We start from the raw sequence: 21,186 nt of genomic DNA, 5'->3' as shown, positions 1-21,186 counted from the left end.
TCTGCCACAGAAGGTAGTTGAGGCCAGTTCATTGGATATATTTAAGAGGGAGTTAGATGTGGCCCTTGTGGCTAAAGGGATCAGGGGGTATGGAGAGAAGGCAGGTACAGGATACTGTTGGATGATCAGCCATGATCATATTGAACGGCGGTGCAGGCTCGAAGGGCCGAATGGCCAACTCCTGCACCTATTTTCTATGTTTCTATGTTTACCTGAGCAATAAATGTCTCTTTGTTTTCACCATGAGTAGCTCATTTATTCGCCTGCCATATTGGTGACCCCGACGATCCAAAATGGTCATTTTGGATTTCAAACATGTTCGCAGTCAACGACCAACCTCAACAGCCCGTGGTTGCCGACATACCAGCCCAGCAGAATACTGTCTCCCTGAAGCTGCCTGTGTTCTGGACATCGCAGCCCCAACAAGCCGAGGCCCAGTTCCACGTTCGTCTCATCACGGTCGACGACACCCGGTACTACAACGTTGGCTGCGCGTTGGATCAGGAGATGGCTGGTCGCCTGCTCCCTTTCCTCTGCGAGCCGCCAGATCAGGACAAATATGAGAGCCTTAAAGCGCTGCTTTTGCGGTCCCTTGGGCTCAGCTGCCGGGACCGTGCAGGGCGGCTCCTGCACAAGGGTGGTCTCAGCGATCGCAAGCCATCAGAGCTGATGAGCGAGATGTTCACCCTAATGGACAGTCATCGGCCCTGCCTGCTCTTTGAGCACAACTTCCTGGAGCAGATGCCAGACGACATCCGCCTGCTGCTCGCCGGTGAGGATTCTGCGGTACCCCTGCTGCCAGCAGATCGTGCCGATGAGCTGTGACGACAAGCAGCAGGGCGGTGGCTTAATCGATCGAGTAGCGGCGGTGCCTTGGAGGGCCCAGAAACCAGGCCCTATGCCCACCGGGAGTCCTGCTGTACCGCCTGTCCCGAACGACCCCGGTAAGGGGAAGTGGTGTTATTACCACCAGCGCTGGGGTCCCGCAGCCCATCAGTGACGCCCGCCCTGCTCGTACCCTGCTACGAGGGGCCCTTCCGCGTGGTGCAGAGGGGACTTAAGACTCTTGTTTTGGACATGTGGGGTCGGCGTGAGACTGTATCAGTGGGTTGGTTGAAGCCTGCCCATGTCGACCTGAATCAACCTGTGTTGGTGTCCCTGCCTCATCATCGGGGGCGTCCGCAGTCCTTCCCGCTCCCGCCTTCACCTTCCTTGAAGGAGTCCCCTGTGGGGGGGAAGTGTGTATGAGGTCCGGCCGTCTCATTCGTCTACCCTTTCGGTTTTGTGCTTCGGGTTCTTGGGGGGGGTGGGGGTCCTGTGGCGCCACCCTGTGGTTAGGCCACCTGTATGCGAACCCTTGGCAGTCGGGGGTAGGACTGCCCCCGTGACTGGGTAATGGCGGGAAGCAGTTGTCACGAGCTTTAGGGGTGTGCCCTAGTATAAGTATGGAGACCTGGGTCAGCCCACCCCCATTTGCGTGTGTGTTGATCTCTTTAGCTGAGCAATAAAGTTCTCTTTGTTTTCACCACTCGTTTATTCGCCCACCATACTGACTTCGTTTTTTAGATTCAGAACTGGTGTACTTATAGAAAACAGAGGGTTGTTGTGGAAGGTTGATGTGGAGTGTGAGGAATATATAAAGTAAACAGGGTAAACAAAGTAAATAGATCAAATACAGAAATGGGCAGAGAAATGGCAAATACGTCAGGAGTGGTTATGGAAGCAGATACAAAAGTGGCATTTAAGTAGTTTTGGAAGGCACATGGATGTGCAGGGAATGATGGGTTGTGGATCATATAAAGGCAGAGAAAATTAGTTTAATCTGGCATCATGTTCAGCACAAACATTGTGGGCCAGAGGGCCTGTATCTACTCTATGCTGCACTGTTCTAGAACTACACAAGGACCGTATTCGCACCCCAGGAGGGACACCCTCTCTGGATAGTCGATAACTGCCTGGAGAGACTCATTTGCTTACTCCACACATGGTAACACATGCATTAATCAAAAAGTAATTGGCTGCACACCATATTACCACTGGGCTTCAAGATAGTATTGGACAGGTTTGTAAATGTGGCATCTTCATTTACCCCTGGTATTAAGCAGGAACTCTTGGTCGTCCACAGTAATGATGGAGTTTAATGCAGATAAATATGAGGTATTAGACTTCATAACGTCTAACCAAGGCTGAACATTGACAGTAAATGACAGGGTTCTGGAGAGTGTTGTAGTGCAGAGGGATCTAGGAGTGCAGATACATAGTTCCTTGAAAGTGGTGTCACAGGTGGTCAAAAAGGCTTTTGTTACATTGGCCTTCTTCAGACAGGGAATTGAGTATAGAAGTTGTGATGTTATGTTACATCTGTACAAGCTGCTAGTGAGGCCATAGTTGGAGTAATGCGTTAAGTTTTGGTCACGCTGCTGTAGAAAAGATGTTGTTACGTTGGAAAGACTGCAGAGAAGATTTACGATGATGTTGCCAGGACTTGAGGGCCTGGGCTACAGGGAGAGGTTGGACAGGCTAGGACTGTATTCCTTGGGGCATAGGAGGCTGAGAGATGATCTTATAGAGGTCTATAAGATCATGAGAGGAATAGATAGGGTAGATGCAGAGTCTTTTACCCAGAGTAGAGGAATCAGGAACCATAGTTTATAGTGAAGAGGGAAAGATTGTACGGGAATCTGAGGGGCAACTTTTTCACACAGAAGGTGGGGGGTATATGGAATGGCTGCCGAAGGAGGTAGTTGAGACAGAAATTATAGCAACATTCAAAAGACGTTTGGACAGGCAGATGGATGGGAATGGTTTACAGGAATATGGGTCAAAGCTCGGGCAGGAGGGACTACTGTAAATGGGGCACCTTGGTCGGCATGGACAAGCTGGGACGAAGTAGCTGTTTCCGTGCTCTATGATGCTCTGACAACCATTTGTTTGTCCCTTTCAAAAGACTAGAATTGATCTAATGGAATAACTGGCTAAGGGAGAGTTAAAGGGGAAGGTCATTTGATAAAGATTTGTTCATTTTATATTTACAGTCAGTCAAAATGTGTGGTTTGATTTCTAGCTAATTCTTTAAACAATTTCATTTGGCAGAGATAGTTTGCCGGTCTCCACTACCAAGCTACATATGTATGAATCTGTTCTGGTTAATTATTAATAAACTTATGTCCCAAATTCTGGCAACTTAACTCATAGCTCATATGGTGATGATTAATTCATGCCTAAGATTTCAGCAGTAATAGAGTGGATCATGAGATTATTTTAAAGTGATTATCTGAATTAATAGGACCTATGAATGTAATGGCCACAAAATAATCTAGATCAATGTCCAATCTTGGCATTGGATACAATCAGTGGAACTCTTTGGGAAATGGATCCCCTTATGTTCTACTGCCATCCCCCCTGAGCATTGTTTGGAGGTGCATCGCTCCACATCAGGCAACCCAAAAGGAAGAGGAAACAAATACTCATCAAGTCTCTCTCACACCAAAAGCACCTCTGGATAAAAAAATGACATATCTGTATTTCTAACATCACAGCATTATTACATGAAGAATATATTGATGGATAAGAACACCATGAAGTATCATGGGTATTATTGCAAGCATGTGTGCATGATATACATCTGGTAGGGGATGTTCCAGCCAGGTAAGCCAATCCCTTTCATTGCACAGGTATTTACAGTTGTCACTGCCTGCCATTCTGAAAGGGACCCGTTAATACTTACTCTTTGTTTCCTATCTGCCAACCAATTTTCTATCCATGTCAGTACACTATCCCCAATACCGTGTACTCTAATTATGTCCACTAATCTCCTATGTGGGACCTTATCAAATGCTTTCTGAAAGTCCAGGTACACTACATCCACTGACTCTCCCTTGTCCATTTTCATAGAAATATAGAAACATAGAAAATAGGTGCAGGACTAGGCCATTTTGCCCTTCGAGCCTGCACCGCCATTCAATATGAGCATGGCTGATCATCCAACTCAGTATCCTGTACCTGCCTTCTCTCCATACCCCCTGATCCCTTTAGCCACAAGGGCCACATCTAACTCCCTCTTAAATATAGCCAATGAACTGGCCTCAACTACCTTCTGCGGCAGAGAATTCCGGAGATTCACCACTCTGTGTGAAAAAAGTTTTCCTCATCTAGGTCCTAAAAGATTTCCCCTTTATCCTTAAACTGTAACCCCTTGTTCTGGACTTCCCCAACATCGGGAACAATCTTCCTGCATCTTGCCTGTCCAACCCCTTAAGAATTTTAAATGTTTCTATAAGAACCCCCCTCAATCTTCTAAATTCTAGCGAGTACAAACCGAGTCTATCCAGTCTTTCTTCATATAAAAGTCCTGACATCCCAGGAATCAGTCTGGTGAACCTTCTCTGTACTCCCTCTATGGCAAGAATGTTTTTCCTCAGATTAGGAGACCAAAACTGTACGCAATACTCCAGGTGTGGTCTCACCAAGACCCTGTACAACTGCAGTAGAACCTCCCTGCTCCTATACTCAAATCCTTTTGTTATGAATGCTAACATACCATTCGCCTTCTTCACTGCCTGCTGCACCTGCATGCCTACTTTTAATGACTGGTGTACCATGACACCCAGGTCTCGTTGCATCTCCCCCTTTCCTAATCGGCCACCATTCAGATAATAATCTACTTTCCTGTTTTTGCCACCAAAGTGGATAACCTCACATTTATCCCAATTATACTGCATCTGCCATGCATTTGCCCACTCACCCAGCCTATCCAAGTCACCTTGCAACCTCCTAGCATCCTCCTCACAGCTAACACTGCCCCCCAGCTTCGTGTCATCCGCAAACTTGGGGATGTTGCATTCAATTCCCTCGTCCAAATCATTAATATATATCGTAAATAGCTGGGGTCCCAGAACTGAGCCTTGCGGTACCCCACTAGTCACTGCCTGCCATTGTGAAAAGGACCCGTTTACTCCTACTCTTTGCTTCCTGTCTGCCAGCCAGTTCTCTATCCACATCAATACTGAACCCCCAATACCGTGTGCTTTAAGTTTGTATACTAATCTCTTATGTGGGACCTTGTCGAAAGCCTTCTGAAAGTCCAGATATAACACATCCACTGTTTCTCCCTTATCCATTCTACTAGTTACATCCTCGAAAAATTCTATAAGATTCGTCAGACATGATTTACCCTTCATAAATCCATGCTGACTTTGTCCAATGATTTCACCATTTTCCAAATGTGCTGCTATCCCATTTTTAATAACTGATTCTAGCAGTTTCCCCACTACCGACGTTAGACTAACTGGTCTGTAATTCCCCGTTTTCTCTCTCCCTCCCTTTTTAAAAAGTGGCGTTACATTAGCTACCCTCCAATCCTCAGGAACTACTCCAGAATCTAAAGAGTTTTGAAAAATTATCACTAATGCATCCACTATTTCTGGGGCTACTTATTAAGTACTCTGGGATGCAGCCTATCTGGCTCTGGGGATTTATCGGCCTTTAATCCATTCAATTTACCTAACACCACTTCCCGGCCAACCTGGATTTCACTCAGTTCCTCCATCTCATTTGACCCCCGGACCCCTGCTATTTCTGGCAGATTATTTATGTCTTCCTTAGTGAAGACAGAACCAAAGTAGTTATTCAATTGGTCTGCCATGTCCTTGTTCCCCATGATCAATTCACCCATTTCTGACTGCAAGGGACCTACATTTGTTTTAACTAATCTTTTTCTCTTCACATATCTATAAAAGCTTTTGCAGTCAGTTTTTATGTTCCCCGCCAGTTTTCTTTCATAATCTATTTTCCCTTTCCTAATTAAGTCTTTGTCCTCCTTTGCTGGTCTCTGAATTTCTCCCAGTCCTCTGGTAGGCTGCTTTTTCTAGCTAATTTGTACGCTTCATCTTTTGTTTTGATACTATCCCTGATTTCCCTTGTTATCCACGGATGCACTATCTCCCCTGATTTATTTTTTTGCCAAACTGGGATGAACAATTGTTGTAGTTAATCCATGCAGTCTTCAAATGCCTTCCATTGCATATCCACCGTCAACCCATTCAGAATCAATCGCCAATCTATCTTGGCCAATTCACGTCTCATGCCCTCAAAGTTACCTTTCTTTAAGTTCAGGACCCTTGTTTCTGAATTAACGATGTCACTCTCCATCCTAATGAAGAACTCAACCATATTATGGTCACTCTTGCCCAAGGGGCCGCGCACAACAAGACTGCTAACTAACCCTTCCTCATTACTCAATACCCAGTCTAGAATAGCCTGCTCTCTCGTTGGTTCCTAGTTATGTCCTCAAAAAATTCCAGAAGATTTCTGGTCTCACAATTTTTCATTAAATACTTGTTAATAGTCGCAGGTAATTTTTCTCTCTATGGATTTCTCTCTATTAGACCATGACACAGAAAACATGTTTGGCAAGAGATATTGGGGGCTGAAGACAGCAAAAATAGCGTAGTTTGATCAAGGGGTTTCTGAACAATGAGATGTTAATCAAGGTCAAAGATAGAATGGAGAATCTTGAACCAAAAAGTCACTTGATTGGCAAACATTTACACCCCCCTCTCCCCCCCCCCCCCCCTCCTCTCACCCCTCCCCCCCCTCTCATCCCCTCCCCCCCCCCCCTCACCCCCCCCCCCCCCCCCCCCCCCCCCCTGCAGCCCCCCCCCCCCCGCAACCGTGCATTGAGGGGACGGGACCCAACAGGTCCCACTTGGTCTAGTAACATATAATATTGGGGAAAATTGGAACTTTGGATCCATCATACTTAATTTGGGAGGTACACAAAAATGCTGGAGAAACTCAGCGGGTGCAGCAGCATCTATGGAGCATTTATGGAACTCCATAGATGCTGCTGCACCCACTGAGTTTTTCCAGCATTTATGTGTACCTTCGATTTTCCAGCATCTGCAGTTCCTTCTTTAATACTTCATTTGGAAGTAGCTCTCCTGTTTCGTGTTACTGTAAAAATCACTATTTACATTATCAGGCAGATTTGATACCAATGCTGTATCGTACTCAAAAGTACAATATTTAAACAGCTATTGGCTTGACAAAAACACTAACTGCTGTTGTTCCTTGATTAATGCATTGAACAATATGCTTACGAACTCAAGACGAAATGTTTTTAAGAGTATTAAAATTATTGACCATAAACCCGGAACAAGGAGCATGACTTTCTTCGGCGTTGAGGATGCTAATTTTGCTTTTATTTTGATTATGCGAAATAAGTGTGCATTTTTTTCAAAATATGCTACTCGATGGAGGGCATGGACGTATGTGCTTCAGCTAGCAAGATAGAAGCCAGTGGACTGCGTAATCAGTAATGTCAGTTCACCTAATATATTATGCCAAATGGTATAATAATAATAATAATGGCCAGAATTGTACTCTACTTGTCACGCTGTCATAATCCATGGTCTCACGGGACAGGTCACTATCGGAGACAAGATGAACATTTATTAACAGTAAACTCTGTTATGCCACAGATGATCGGGTGAGACATGAAGGGGATATATTACGACCAAACTTTCATCAATACCACACCTCCACACTGATTATATGGCATTGGTGAAGGCAGGTGAGGTGGTAATTCATGAATGGTCTGATAGGACTAAGACTATTGAGAAGAATCGAAAGCATAATAACCTACGGCATCACTTCCTGGTTCGGGAGCTGCAAGGCTTACAAACAATATTAACTCAACAGGATAGTGAAGACCGCCAGCAGGATTATTGGTGCCCCACTCCCTTTCCTGTTGGAGATATACAAGAAGCGGAGCATCAGTAGAGCCATCTCCATCATCATAATAATAATAATGGCCAGAATTGTACTCTACTTGTCACGCTGTCATAATCCATGGTCTCACGGGACAGGTCACTATCGGAGACAAGATGAACATTTATTAACAGTAAACTCTGTTACCACCCATCACACCACATCTTCTCCACTCTGCCATCTGGGAAGAGGTACAGGAGCATCAGCTGCAAAACCAGCAGGATGCTCCACAGCTTCTTCCCACAGGCAATTAGACAGATTAACGGACTCTGTCCCCTCCCCAAATATCGCTCACCAACACATTCAACCTCGTCCATACTTTGACAGTTAGGCACCTGTCAAAGTAAAGCCACTGTAAAGCCACTGTCGGTCGGAATGTCTGTTTTTATTCTATTGTAAATTTTAGGCCTACTTTCTGTTTTTAGACATGGTAATTTTAATTTGCTTGTAAAGCTCTATGTATTTATCTTTTTTTATTAACTACACTGAATGGAAACTGATCGAGCAACGTTTTTTCGTTTCCTCTGTGTATGCAAGTACTCAGTGAAAATGATATTAAAGAAATACTGATTACTGAACTGAATACTGAAGAATGACACAGAATTAGAGGACATTTTGGAAAAAGTGACTTAGTGGGAAAGGGCCTGTAACTGGGCATTAAATGCTAATGTACACCCACAGATTAGGATTTATTTGCATATATTAGTGTTTGCACAGTTATTGATTGCAATTGTTTTGATTTTTTTAATTCTGGCATAATAGAAACCCATAAAGGAAGTTAAAGATCAAATATTTGTCAAGCAGGTAGGAAGTGCGATAGACAGGCAGCAATTACTCCCAGAAGCTGTTTTAGCTGGGGCGATTCAATACTTGGATATGGCCAAGAACCATCAAGGGGCTTTGATGTAGAGATTGCTTGAAATTATAAGAAAAGTGAGCAAGTTTGTAATATTATTTACCCAAGTAGGTTACATACTTGGGAACCATGGTGGGAATTAAGGCCAACATGGTGAAGGTTTAAACTAAAGGTCATTTTAGGAGAGGCGGTTATCAGATTAGGGTAGTGTATACATTCCCAGGCATAGCTAACTAGAGTTAAAATTATTACAAGATGGTTGTAAACCAGGCAGAACGCAATAAAACTGATCATAAAGAGCCTGTCCCATTTGGGCTTCATTTGCGTGCCATTTACGCGACAGGCTGGTAGTGACTGATGCGCGATTTTCGCGCGAAAATTGTCTAGCAGTAAGACGGATGGGCGCCATGTGCTCTTGAGGGCCCTGCTTCTTTTGGGAGCCATTTGCGATGTCATTCGTACTTCGTCCGATCTCCGTGGAAAGGTTTTTCCCAGTGAAAATTTTTCAAAACTATGCGCGCTTTATACCCGGGTGGTCACCTGGTGCGGCGCTCAAATAATGTGCAAATAGCACGCCGGCGGCTTACAGGCAGCGCACGGCTAAGGGCATTGACACACGGTGACGCATAATAAATTAGCATAGGCAACGTTCGTGCGTCAGTATGCGTAACCATGCGTCACCACGCGCTACACGTACACCATCAGTACGTCAGCGTACGGCATCAGTGCATCAGCTTGAGCAAAGGATACATCACGCAGGTGGTGCGCGAGGATTTTGAGCACGTCACTCCATGCACCATCACGCCTCACCACACGCCAACCAATTTTTAGGATGTTGCGTAAATGACGCGCAAATGACGTCCAAGTGGGACAGGCCCTTGAGATAAGAGGAATCATTTTACACAGGCATGTTCAGATCAAATTGGCGAATAATGTTCTAAGCACATGAAGAGAAGTGCCAGTTGAATGTCAGATGGAAGCAACTCCAGCAGAAATAAAACAAGGAACAACGACCATAATACAAAGTGGGTGCCTGGTGAATTATTGCAAGATTATAAAACCCAGATGTAACCATTGTAAGGCAAATGGTATAAAATGCTGTGTACTTTGAGTTAATGAAGCACTTGGGTCCTCTCAGAGTACTTCCCAGTGCTTACTGTGAGGCCTGAATAAACTGACGTGTTCGAGAAACTCACCTCTGCTCTATGAGATGTTTAAGAAAGAATTGCAGATGCTGAAAAATCAAAGGTAGACAAAAATGCGGGAGAAACTCAGCGGGTGAGGCAGCATCTATGGAGGGAAGGAAATAGGCAACGTTTCGGGTCGAGACCCTTCTTCAGAAACATAAACATCCACCACAGTGACTCCACCACATTCCTCACTGTGATGGAAGGTGACAAACTGTTATTATTACTGGTGTAAGGTTCAAACCCATATCTTATGACTTACAGGCTGTCATTTGATGGTGGCAATTAATTTACCTGGCACTCACAGACCAAATTTCCTCTCTCCAGAAGCTGGTGGCTTCCCTTAATCCTTTGCTTCCCTTAATATTTAAAAATAGTTTGATGGGCTCAATTCAGATTCAGATTCAGATCAATTTTAATTGTCATTGTCAGTGTACAGTACAGAGACAACGAAATGCATTTAGCATCTCCCTGGAAGAGCGACATAGCAAATGATTTGAATAAATAATAATAAGTGTCCGGGGGGGGGGGGGGGGGGGGGGGGGTGATTGGCTGTCACCGAGGTACGTTGTTGAGTAGAGTGACAGCCGCTGGGAAGAAGCTGTTCCTCGACCTACTGGTTCGGCAACGGAGAGACCTGTAGCGCCTCCCGGATGGTAAACAGTCCATGGTTGGGGTGGGAGCAGTCCTTGGCGATGCTGAGCGCCCTCCGCAGACAACGCTTGCTTTGGACAGACTCAATGGAGGGGAGCGAGGAACCGGTGATGCGTTGGGCAATTTTCACCACCCTCTGCAATGCCTTCCGGTCGGAGACAGAGCAGTTGCCATACCATACTGTGATGCAGTTGGTAAGGATGCTCTCGATGGTGCAGCGGTAGGAGTTCACCAGGATCTGAGGAGACAGATGGACCTTCTTCAGTCTCCTCAGGATGAAGAGACGCTGGTGAGCCTTCTTGACCAGAGTTGAGGTATTGTGGGTCCAAGAGAGGTCATCGGAGATGTTGTCTCCCAGGAACCTGAAGCTAGAAACACGTTCCACCTCAATGAGAGGTACAAGTCAATAATAAGAAGTGAAGGTATAGCAGGGTGGCCTATTGGTAGCAGCTATTTTGGGAGAAGCTATGTTTTGAGGTGAAGTACTGCGATTGAGGGTATGTGATGAGTCTTTGACTCAAGTTGATAGGGTGAAGTCAGACACGACCAAAGTAATATAACACTCAAGCTAATTAGCCTACAAATCTGGAGCGTTGGAGGAAACTGGAGCATCCTGAGAAAACTCATACAGGTCACGGGGAGAACATACAAACTCCATACCGACAGCACCAGTAGTCAGGATCGAACCTGGGTCTCTGGCACTGTAAGGCAGTAACTTTACCACTGCGCCACCATGCCACCCTTATCACAAATAATATTTGAAAGCTAAGTAGAAGATAGCATTTTAGTTTTGAATAATAACCTGTATTTGCATATTGTTTTTTTTTTTGCAAATGATGTGCATAAAAATAGTAAATACTAACTGCTTTGCTGCATTGCAAACAAAGCACTTCCTTGATTCCTACTTTGCTACTGACAACTTAAATCATGTTCACAGGTTGCAATCACAGAGAATTGATCAAACAAAAAAACACCTAAAATAGCAAGGTATAGCTGCTATATGCTACATGCAAATACCAAGAGTGTGCAAGCTTCAAATATATGGTCCTGCACTCCACATTCTAGCATAAGATCATACTGTCTTAGGAAATCCATTGAATATCTTCCTTTAGTCTATCAACAATTGTTTACCTTTATTCCCTGTTTGCCTATCCCTGACCCACTTTTATTCCCATGCTTTTACTGGCTATGATTTTGCTGACAGTTATATAATGAGACATTATGAGATATCTTCTGAACGTCCAGCATCAAATGTGACATCCTTTGTCCATGTTACATTTCCTTTACATTACACATGCACTTCCATATTAATTTTGACTTGAATTATCATTTCTGGGTGTCTCTTTGCCACCAAGTTATTATAACTGGTTGAAGCTATTTGGTTTATCCTTTTATGTTTGAAGAGAGATGTAATATTTGCACTGCTTGGTCCTCTGACTAACATAATCAGCTGAAGAGGGCTCACATTGCCTCACTGCGCCATAGACCTGGGTTCAATCCTAACCTCGTGCTGTCAGAGCAGATTTGCATAGTCTCTCTGTTTTTGTTTCCTCCAGATGCTTCAGTTTCCACCCACATCTCAAAAACAAGCAGGTTGATCGGTTAAATGGCCACTGTAAATTGTTCTTATTGTGTAGGTGAGTGGTATGATGAATTTGAAGAAAATCAAAAATGGAATGAATGTTGGATTAGTATAAATGGGTGGTTGATGGTCAACGCGTTGTTGGGCAAAAGAGCCTCTTTCAATGCTGCCTCTTTCTCTATGGTCTCAGTGATTCAATTATACTTTATTGTTACATGTACCTAGGTGCATAAAATGCTTTGTTTTACATACAACCCAGTAAAACCTATGACCTACGTGCATATAACATCTACTGATTGGCTGCCACATGATTTACACTTCAAAGTTGCAGACATACATTGCTTTCCTATATGATTCAGGAAGGTTGAAAGAGAATGGAGGTGGGTGGAAGGCTGGAGAAGGTTGCAGTAGTGGGGTCAGGTGAAGCAATAGAGGAACTTGTAGCTGAGGACAAGTATTTGAAAGTTAATGGGTGGACAGGAGTGATGGCTGAACCAGAGTCATCACAAAGCAGGTTTGATAGTGAATAATGGGAAACAAAGGGAAGAATTAGAGAAACTGACTGAACAATAACAGAACAATAACAAAAACAAAAGGTTTCAATGGCAGTGGGTCTTACAGGCATGAAGAATTGCATGTTTTAATTAGAGTTCTGAATTTAATTAGAGATCCGAAGATAATGTGAAAGGAGCAGTTGGGGAGTAAGTTGTAGTCATCATTGCATTGTCTTAGAAATGACGGAAGATCTTAAAGAAGTCACTTGTTCATGAACACATGAGGAGTTTAAATGCAAGTTGAGAAGGATGCAAAAGAATTTAAAGGGTGTATTGCCAGAAGGAGAAACCATGTTGGGAGTTGGTGGTAAAGATTATGCCGTTTCTGCAATAGGTTGGGTGGAATTAGTGGAGCCTTAAAATGGAGCCTAAGAGGGGGTTTACCTGCGACCCAGAATTTCTCAGTCAGAATGCTGCTTGACGTCATGGATGGAGAGAGCTTGTTTGGAGAATGTAAAAATTATGAATAGTGATAAAAAGCATAATGATTTGCTGGTAGCTGGGGAAGAAGAAGTGAGAAGGGGACTGGAAAATAAGTTAGATTAGCCTTGAAAAACAAATTTAGTGAGATAATCATTAAGGATGGATGATAAGTTTGGAGGTTTTTGGCAGAGAGATAATCCCACTGGTCATAGGCAAACATAGATGAAGGTAATGGGCCCATTTAAAAAGAACAAACCTCTTAGGATAAGAAAGTAGATTAAGAAGTTGTTTTGAATGAAAATGATCCATAAGACTTGGGCTGGAGGAGATTCACAGTAATTTGAGGGTTAAATGAGATGAGGCTAAAGAGAGAGCAGAGTAAGGATTCCGAATGAAAGGTTCTCCAAAAGGGTCTAGACGTGAAGTGTTATCCTATCCGTGTTCACCAGGGATGTTGATTAACATGCTGGGTTACTCCAGCACTTTGTGTCTGTTTTTTGATAAATCTGCAGTTCCTTGTATCTCTTGCTCTAGGATTCAAAATGGCAGGTTAAAACAGATTAGGGGGTTTGGCTGCACAGTAGCATTCTTATGAAAAGATAAAAGGTAGAATGCTCATCACAGCAAAAGAAGGTTGTTTGGGGAAAGGTAAACATTCACTAATCATACACTTGGGTCTAAGAAGGAGAGGTTATATCTTATGATTCCATACATTCTGTACCTCTATCAGTTTGCTCTTGTATAGAGTTAGTGCCTGATATAAATACACTCATATGGTGTTTCTGCCTCAGGATAGTTAGATTAAGATGAAGAGTCTTCAATGTGAAATATTAACTTTATTTTTCTTTCCGCAAATGCTACCAGACCTGCAGAAAGTTTCTAGCATCTTTTGTAAATTTCAGATGTCCAGAATTTGTAGAATATGTAGATCTCTGTAGATCCTCATTTGGGTGCCTGCAAAACAAGGAAAGAGCCGAGCGTCCTTTTAAGATGCCTGACTGGCTACCTGAATCAGGGCCACCGCAGTTTAGGAGGTCTTAACCATCTTAGTCCCGAGAAAATCTTTGTGTGAAATGACCCCACTCAACTTCCTGAGTACATCTCACAAAGATCCACTGATTCGAGCATCTGCAGTTCCTTGTGTCTTCGGGAACAATCAGCCTGCTGCAGATTTGCATTCCTTTAAGCCTAACAACCACATTTTAAAGCTTGGTCTTTCAACCATGGCCCATTTAACCAAACACACTGGGCAAGGTGGAGCATAATTATGGGTAGCAGCAGGGAAGAATGCATAAATCCTTGTGTATCGCTGCAACGTTGCAGAGACTTGTTTTAAAAGTTTCTGCGTGTTTTGGGACAGCGAGCTGTCTTATCAACTAACTGCCGAGCTCCCACAACTGTGGCTGGTAATCTGCCAGAAAACTGTAGCGCACCAAAAGGGGGGGAGAAAATCTTTCTGGACTTTTACACCTGCATCTAGAACAACCCCCCCCCCCCCCCCCCCCTTACTGCCTCGTCGGTGCTGACCGGGCCAGTCTAGCATTCGTGCGATGTGGGAGGCGCTAGGCGGAGGAGAGTATTAGTAGACGGAAATTGGTTGGAAATTTCCGTGTACTAATACTCTCCTTTGCCTAGTGGAGATGGTCCTCACCCTTAACAACTTTTCCTTTGACTCCTCCCATTTCCTCCAAATCCAAGTCCCCCTTGTCCTCACCTTCCACCCTATCAGCCGGCGCATACAACATATAATCCTCCGACATTTTCGCCACCTCCAGCGAGATCCTACCACTGGCCACATCTTCCCATCTCCTCCCCTTTCTGTTTTCCATAGCGACCGTTCCCTCCGTAACTTCCTGGTCAATTCGTCCCTTCACACCCAGACCACCCCCTCCCCTGGTACTTTCCTCTGCAACCATAGGACATGCTACACTTGTCGCTTTACCTTCCCCCTCAACTCCATCCAAGGACCCAACCAGTCTTTCCAGGTGAGGCAGAGGTTCACCTGCACCTCTCCAACCTCATCTACTGTCGTAGGTGTCACCTTCTCTACATCGGCGAGACCAAGCGTAGGCTCGGCGACCGCTTCACCTCTGCATTGTCCGTACTAACCAACCTGATCTCCCGGTTGCCCAGCACTTCACCTCCCCCTCCCATTCTGAATCTGATCTTTCTGTCCTGGGCCTCCTCCATTGCAAGAGTGAGGCCCAGCGCAAATTGGAGGAACAACACCTCATATTTCGCTTGGGTAGTTTACGCTTGATCTCTAATTTCAGATAGCCCTTCCTCTCTCCCCCTCCTCCCCCTTCCCAGCTCTCCCACATAGCCTACTGTCTCCATCACTTCCTTTCTTTATCCCTCCCCCCCTCGACATCAGCCAGAAGAAGGGTCTCGACCCGAAACGTCTTTATCCCTCCCCCCCTCGACCCGAAACATTCTCCATAGATGCTGCCTCACCCACTGCGTTTCCCCAGCATTTTATGTCTACTTTCAAGTATTTTATTCTTGATGAAAGATGTGAGTGGGTGAGAGGATTTACCAGAATGGTTCCAGAGTTAAAATATTTTAACAATGAGATTAGCTTGGAGAAACTTGGGATTGTTGGTCTTAGAGTAAAGGAGGTTGAGGGGAAATTTCAAAGAGAAGTAGAATATAATTATAGATTTAGATCAAAGAAAAGATTTAGAACAAAGAAAAGTTCTTCTAATTTGTCATAAGACACAGGTTTAAGGTTTCGAGCAGGAGGCAAGCAGGATGTAAAGGGCCTGTCCCAATTGGGCGTCATTTGCACCTCATTTACGTGTCATGTGGAAAATTGGTCGACAAGTCGTGACGCGTGGGTGATGCGCGCATAGCGCATGGTGAGGCATGGAATCGCATGTTGTGGCGCGCAGTATCGCGCTGCGCTCCAGGATTTTGTAGTGTACCAAAATCCTTGCGCTCCACCTGCGTGACGTATCGCTTACGCACGCTGACACATTGGCTACGCATGCTGACGCATTGGCGTCACTCGCTGTATCGCGTGATGATGCATGGTTACGTCACCGTGCATCAACGTCCATAAACATACGACGCCACGCAACGCCCATACGCAGTCGGCCCGTCTTTTACGCGTCATGTAACCTCTAATCTCGTCCACATAGACCTCTTCCTGGGTTTCTTGCTAGCCTTTCTTGTTGTACTCCTGCCTGGCTGATCTGTAATAGAAGTCTCTGTTGTTGCTGTAACAATAAAATCTGTAGTTCTTCCATGCTGGTCATGATGCAGAATAGGGAAGCAGGGTATTCTAATGACTTCACGCGTACCAGATGGCTCAGCTGACGCATGGTGACGCGTGATATAAGCGCAGAGTAGGTAAATTGTAATTTTGTGCTTGCGCTGGCTCTATTTATTTTCAATTACGGATTTAAATTCCTTCTTTAAAGTAATATTGAATCTGCTGCCATCACCCTTTCAGGCAATACAATCCTGAGTGAAACAACTTACTGTGCAAAAACAGATCTCATCTCCCCACCCAAAATGTATTAGATCCTCTCCCTAATAACTCATTTGGCATTGTTAAAGGCAACTATTTTCTCTGAGGCAGTTTAAAATAATCCTGTAATTTAATTAATAAACAGTATGGTCGTCTTTGGAGTCAATGGCTCAACAATATCTGCAGCAGAATGAGCTGCTCATTGTGTTTCAACATTTTGCCTCACAATATTTAAAAGGTACTCGACCAAGTGGGACCCGTTGGGTCCCTTCCCCTCAACGTGCGGTTGCAGGGGGGGGGCAGCTTGCAGCGTCTCACACACACACACTAACCACACACCAACCACCCCCCACACATAGACACTAACCCCCCCTCCTTGGTATGCAGAGAGGGAGGCGGGAAGAGAGGGAGGGGAGTAGAGAGGATGGAGGGGGGTAGAGAGAGAGAGGGAAGGGGATAGAGAGGATGGAGGGGGTAGAGAGAGAGAGGGAGGGGGGAGAGGGTGAGGGTAGAGGGTGAGGGTAGAGAGGAGGGGAGGAGGGTAGAGAGGGAGGGGGGGTTAGAGGGGAGGGGGAGGAAGGTAGAGGGGGAGGGGGGGGGGGGGGGGGGTACGGTGTCACAGGAGTGGGCTGTTCCCCCGAATGCAATACTCCACCACTCACCCATAGGTCCCAATACTTACCACTCCCTAGAGAGGGAGGGGTGGTAGAGAGGGTGGTAGAGAGGGAGGGGGGAAGAGCCGGAGGGGGGGGGGGGGGCAGGGAGGGAGGGGGGGAGCTAGAGAGGGGGGAGGAGGGTCGAGAGGGAGGGGGAGGGGGAGGGATAGAGAGGGAGGGGGATGGGGGGGGGGTAGAGAGGGAGGGGGAGGGGGTTAGAGAGGGAGGGTAGAGGCATGGGGTAGATAGGGAGGGGGAGGGGTTAGAGAGGGAGCGGGGTAGACCCCACCCCATCTCCTCATTTCCATCATCGTCCTCCTCTCACTCCCATTCTCTGCCGCAGCACCTACCCAGGTCGTCGAGCAGCGCCAGGGCCTGGAACTCGGGCTGGTTCTCGTACTCAGCCTGGCCCTGGCTGTAGACTGCAGCCGTCAGCTCGGCCACCGCATGGGCTCCAGTCCAGGCCCTGACCATCTCTGGGTAGGCCCCGACTTCATCTCCGGGCTCGGCGTCACAGGGGTGGGCTGAGTGAGGCCGCGGGCAGGCGTCGACCCGAGGACCCGACTTGCGAGCGGCATGATTTTTTTTGTGTTTGGAGCACTTGAGTGCCCCACCCGCGCGGAGGCCCGTTCTGGCGTCATTTTTTTTGTGGTTTTCTAAATATCAAACAGCTTAAGAGTATTTGTATATCTCTACGGCCATTCATGAGCATCAGTTAGCAGGATAAGGTGACAAACATGATTGTTCTGGACAGGCTTGGCCTGGTCAGTGTCTTGGCCATGATTCTGAAGGTTGAGTTGCACTGGACAGGACGTATAATCCGTGTGGACAGCTCCTGTAATCCACGCTAGCTCCTTTAAGGAGTTTCCAGGCCACTAGAATAAGGGGAGTCTAAGAAAGCGATACAAGGATTCTATCAAAGACAGCCTCTAATACAGTGACAATCCTGCAAGAAGGCTAGAGTCTTGTGCCTAGAACAGAACAGACTGGTGTGCTTTGACCAAAAGGGCAACCTTTGAGAGGAGCCATTGGAGCCATCACCAGAGCCAGAGAAGGCAGGAAGGCCTCACCATCTCTACCTGCCACAGTGTCTTTCTGCAGCAGAATGAGCTGCTCATTGTGTTTCAACATTTTGCCTCACAATATTTAAAAGGTACTCGACCAAGAGGGACCAGTGATCCCTCCGGTTCCTGAGGGAGCGCCTCCAGGGCTGGTTTTGCCAGTCAGACTCGGGCTCACCAACAAAGATTACACAATTGGCATCATCAAACTCAATGGTCAACCGATAAACGCAGATGGCTGCGGCGGTGGGACTGGAAATATATCTAATACTGGACACAAATAAAATTACCAAAAGTATTTAAGCAACATGTATTCTTCTCACCTACCTGTTTAGAACTTCTCGTGATCTTATGACAATCTTCCAGAGGTGGTAAAGGTAGAATTAGATGTCTTCCTTTCCCTTGTTTCACCTGCAAAGAAAACAAGTTCTAATTGAAATGCAGTCAGGCAATCAGTATAGAGCAGATTCTAGTCGACAAGAGTTTGTTTTGTTTCCATGGCTATTAAGTACCTGGGTTTCCTTTCATATGTGCAAATAAAGCAGCCTCTGGAACTCTAATGGGTCTTGCAGCAGTTCAAATACCAAAAGAAATCATGGAAACCACAAATCATAAGGGAATGCGGTTTTCCCAGTCCATTGTGATTGAATACAATGGTGATGTTATGGCTGAGATGATCAGTAGTGAATAGCACAAACTATGGTAAATCTACATTGATTCTACCTTGAAAAAAAACTACAAGATGCTACAGATCTAAAACAATAACAGAAAATGCTGAAAAAACTTTGCAGATTCGCCGGCATCTGAGGGAAGCGAAACTGAGTCAATATTACAGGTTAGAGACCCTTTGTCAAACCGGAAAATGAGACAAAGAGGCCCGTAAAGGTACAGGGAGGGTCATGATTCTGATAGGGTAAAATTGGGGTGACCATGGGGATAAGCTGTAAACCTGGTTACAAGGAACTGCTGATGCTGAGATTTTGAACAAAGCACATAATGCTGACATTTTGGGTTTCAGACTAATGGAGTGGTGGTGCGGGGGGGGGGGGGGGTGCTGGACTAGAGAGGTGGGTTGGGGCAAAGTGGCAGTCGTAGGTGATGCAGGTGAGGGAGATTTGATTGGCAGATGGGTAGAGTAAGTGACAAAGGATAGAGGTGACTAAATAATGTTAGTTAAGGAGGGAAGAGGAGGAGTGAAATGTAAAACTGGAGTGATGGATATGGGTGGAAGGAGACAGAGGGCATAGGAAAGTGGGAGGATAAAAGGGAAAATGGAGATGAGTGTATGGAGGAGGGAAGAAGGGACGGGAGGATGGGGCTGGTGAGAAATGATTGGAAAAATATGCGCACACTGGGAATGGGGGTCATGGGAAAGAGAGGGGGCTGGGGAGATTACTTGAAATTGGAGAATTCAATATGAGGTGCGTTTTTTCTATTTTGCATGTGGTCTCACAGTGCAAGGACAGAAAGGTCAGTATGGGAATGGGAAGGTTAGCCTTGTGATCCAGCAAGCCTTGGCGAACAGAGCGCAGGTGTTCGAGAAAGAGGTCATCTAGTCTATGCTTGGTCTCGCCGATCTAAACAAGGCCACATCGCGAGCATGTAGTAGACGAAGTTTGAAGTTGTGCGTGTGGAAGAGCTGTTGGGGCCCTTGGATGGAAATGGGAGAGGAGTTGTAAGGGCAGGTGTTTCATTGCTTGCAGACAGAGTGATCTCTATGGAAAGCAGAAAGATTACCTGGTTAATTAGTGAATGGGAACAGCCAGGAAGTGAGAGCATGAACAAAATAATCTAGATGAAAGAATGTGGGACTTATGAAATGCAAAGCCAAAGGACATGCCCATAGGACAGTGGGTCAAACAGGACATGTCCTCCATTCACAGGAAGAAACAAAAGGAGAGAAAAAAATACAAACTAAACTAAAATTACAGATGGATGACAGATAAAAAACCAAGGAATTAAAAGAGTTACAAAATAGAATACCAAAGTTTTGTAACTCTGTCAGCGCCCGTTATGTGGCATCTTGCCTACTTGTACTGTATGCAAGCAACAAAATCTCACTGTACCAAGTACACATGACAATAAATATCAATCAATATCAGCAGTTGTGGAATTCAGTAGTAAGTCCAGAAGGTTACAGTATGCGCAGGGCTTCACTTGTGAGAATACTATGTTAGAGTGAGAGTTGGATGTAAAATTAAAGTAACAGGCAACAGGAAGCTCAAGGTCAGTCCTGTGGATTGAACACAGGTCATCTGCAAGGTGATCAACCAATTTGCATTTAGTTTCTCTAACGCAGAGGAGCTTAGTGAACGTGGAATACAATGCACTAGATTGGAGGAAGTTCAAGGGAACTCCTAATTCACCTGGGAAAGCTATTTGGATTCCTGTCTGGTGAGAAGGAAAGAGGTAAAAGGATAGTTGTAACATTTACTGTGTTTGTAAAAGGAAGTGCTCTAAGGGGGATGTCTGGTAGGAATGAAAGAATGGATCAGGAAGAAGAAGAGAATGGTGTCTGGGGGTGGAATTGCTTTGAAGATGATGGGAATTTCAGAGAATTATCTGATGAATGCAGTGGCTCATGGGATGATAAGTGAGAGAAGATGTCTATCCTTGTTCTGTTCCAGAGGAGAGAGGGTGGGAGTAAAGGTGCAGGAAATAGATGCAATATAGTAAAGGGCTTTGGAAGAGGGGGAACTGTGGTGGATTTTATGTGTGGAAAAACTCATAATGAGTATAATGGAAACAGAGGAACTGGAAGAATGGATTAGAGGCAGGGTTGGATGAAGAGTAAATGGGAAAACTGAGGGAGTCAGTAGCATTGAAATGTATGTTAGTACTTAGCCTTACTCCTAGCATGTCTCCATCTTTGCCTCACATTTCCAAAAACTCACTTGTGACAGCGACTACTCCTGTACCTATTGTCTATTGTCTATTATGATATAAAGGAAAATGTAATGTGCTGGAAATC

General features: G+C 45.3%; 1 protein-coding gene across 4 annotated transcripts in view; it reads right to left on the bottom strand.

Annotated features, from left to right (window-relative positions):
* Positions 1-21,186, bottom strand: part of LOC129698886 (uncharacterized) — a 393,480-nt gene that overhangs the window by 84,107 nt on the left and 288,187 nt on the right. For all 4 annotated transcript variants that reach the window (XR_008723743.1, XM_055638273.1, XM_055638275.1 and 1 more), the window contains one exon: positions 18,543-18,626. Coding sequence is in view for 3 of the 4 variants with exons in the window: in XM_055638273.1 (XP_055494248.1) it covers positions 18,543-18,626 (84 nt within the window). In the remaining variant the exon portion in view is untranslated. The remainder of the gene's footprint in view (positions 1-18,542; positions 18,627-21,186) is intronic.

Source organism: Leucoraja erinacea, chromosome 7, assembly GCF_028641065.1.
Source record: "Leucoraja erinacea ecotype New England chromosome 7, Leri_hhj_1, whole genome shotgun sequence".
Lineage (NCBI taxonomy): Eukaryota > Metazoa > Chordata > Chondrichthyes > Rajiformes > Rajidae > Leucoraja > Leucoraja erinaceus.
The sequence above is the reverse complement of the archived record's forward strand: the minus strand, read 5'-3'. Positions and strand labels throughout refer to the sequence as shown.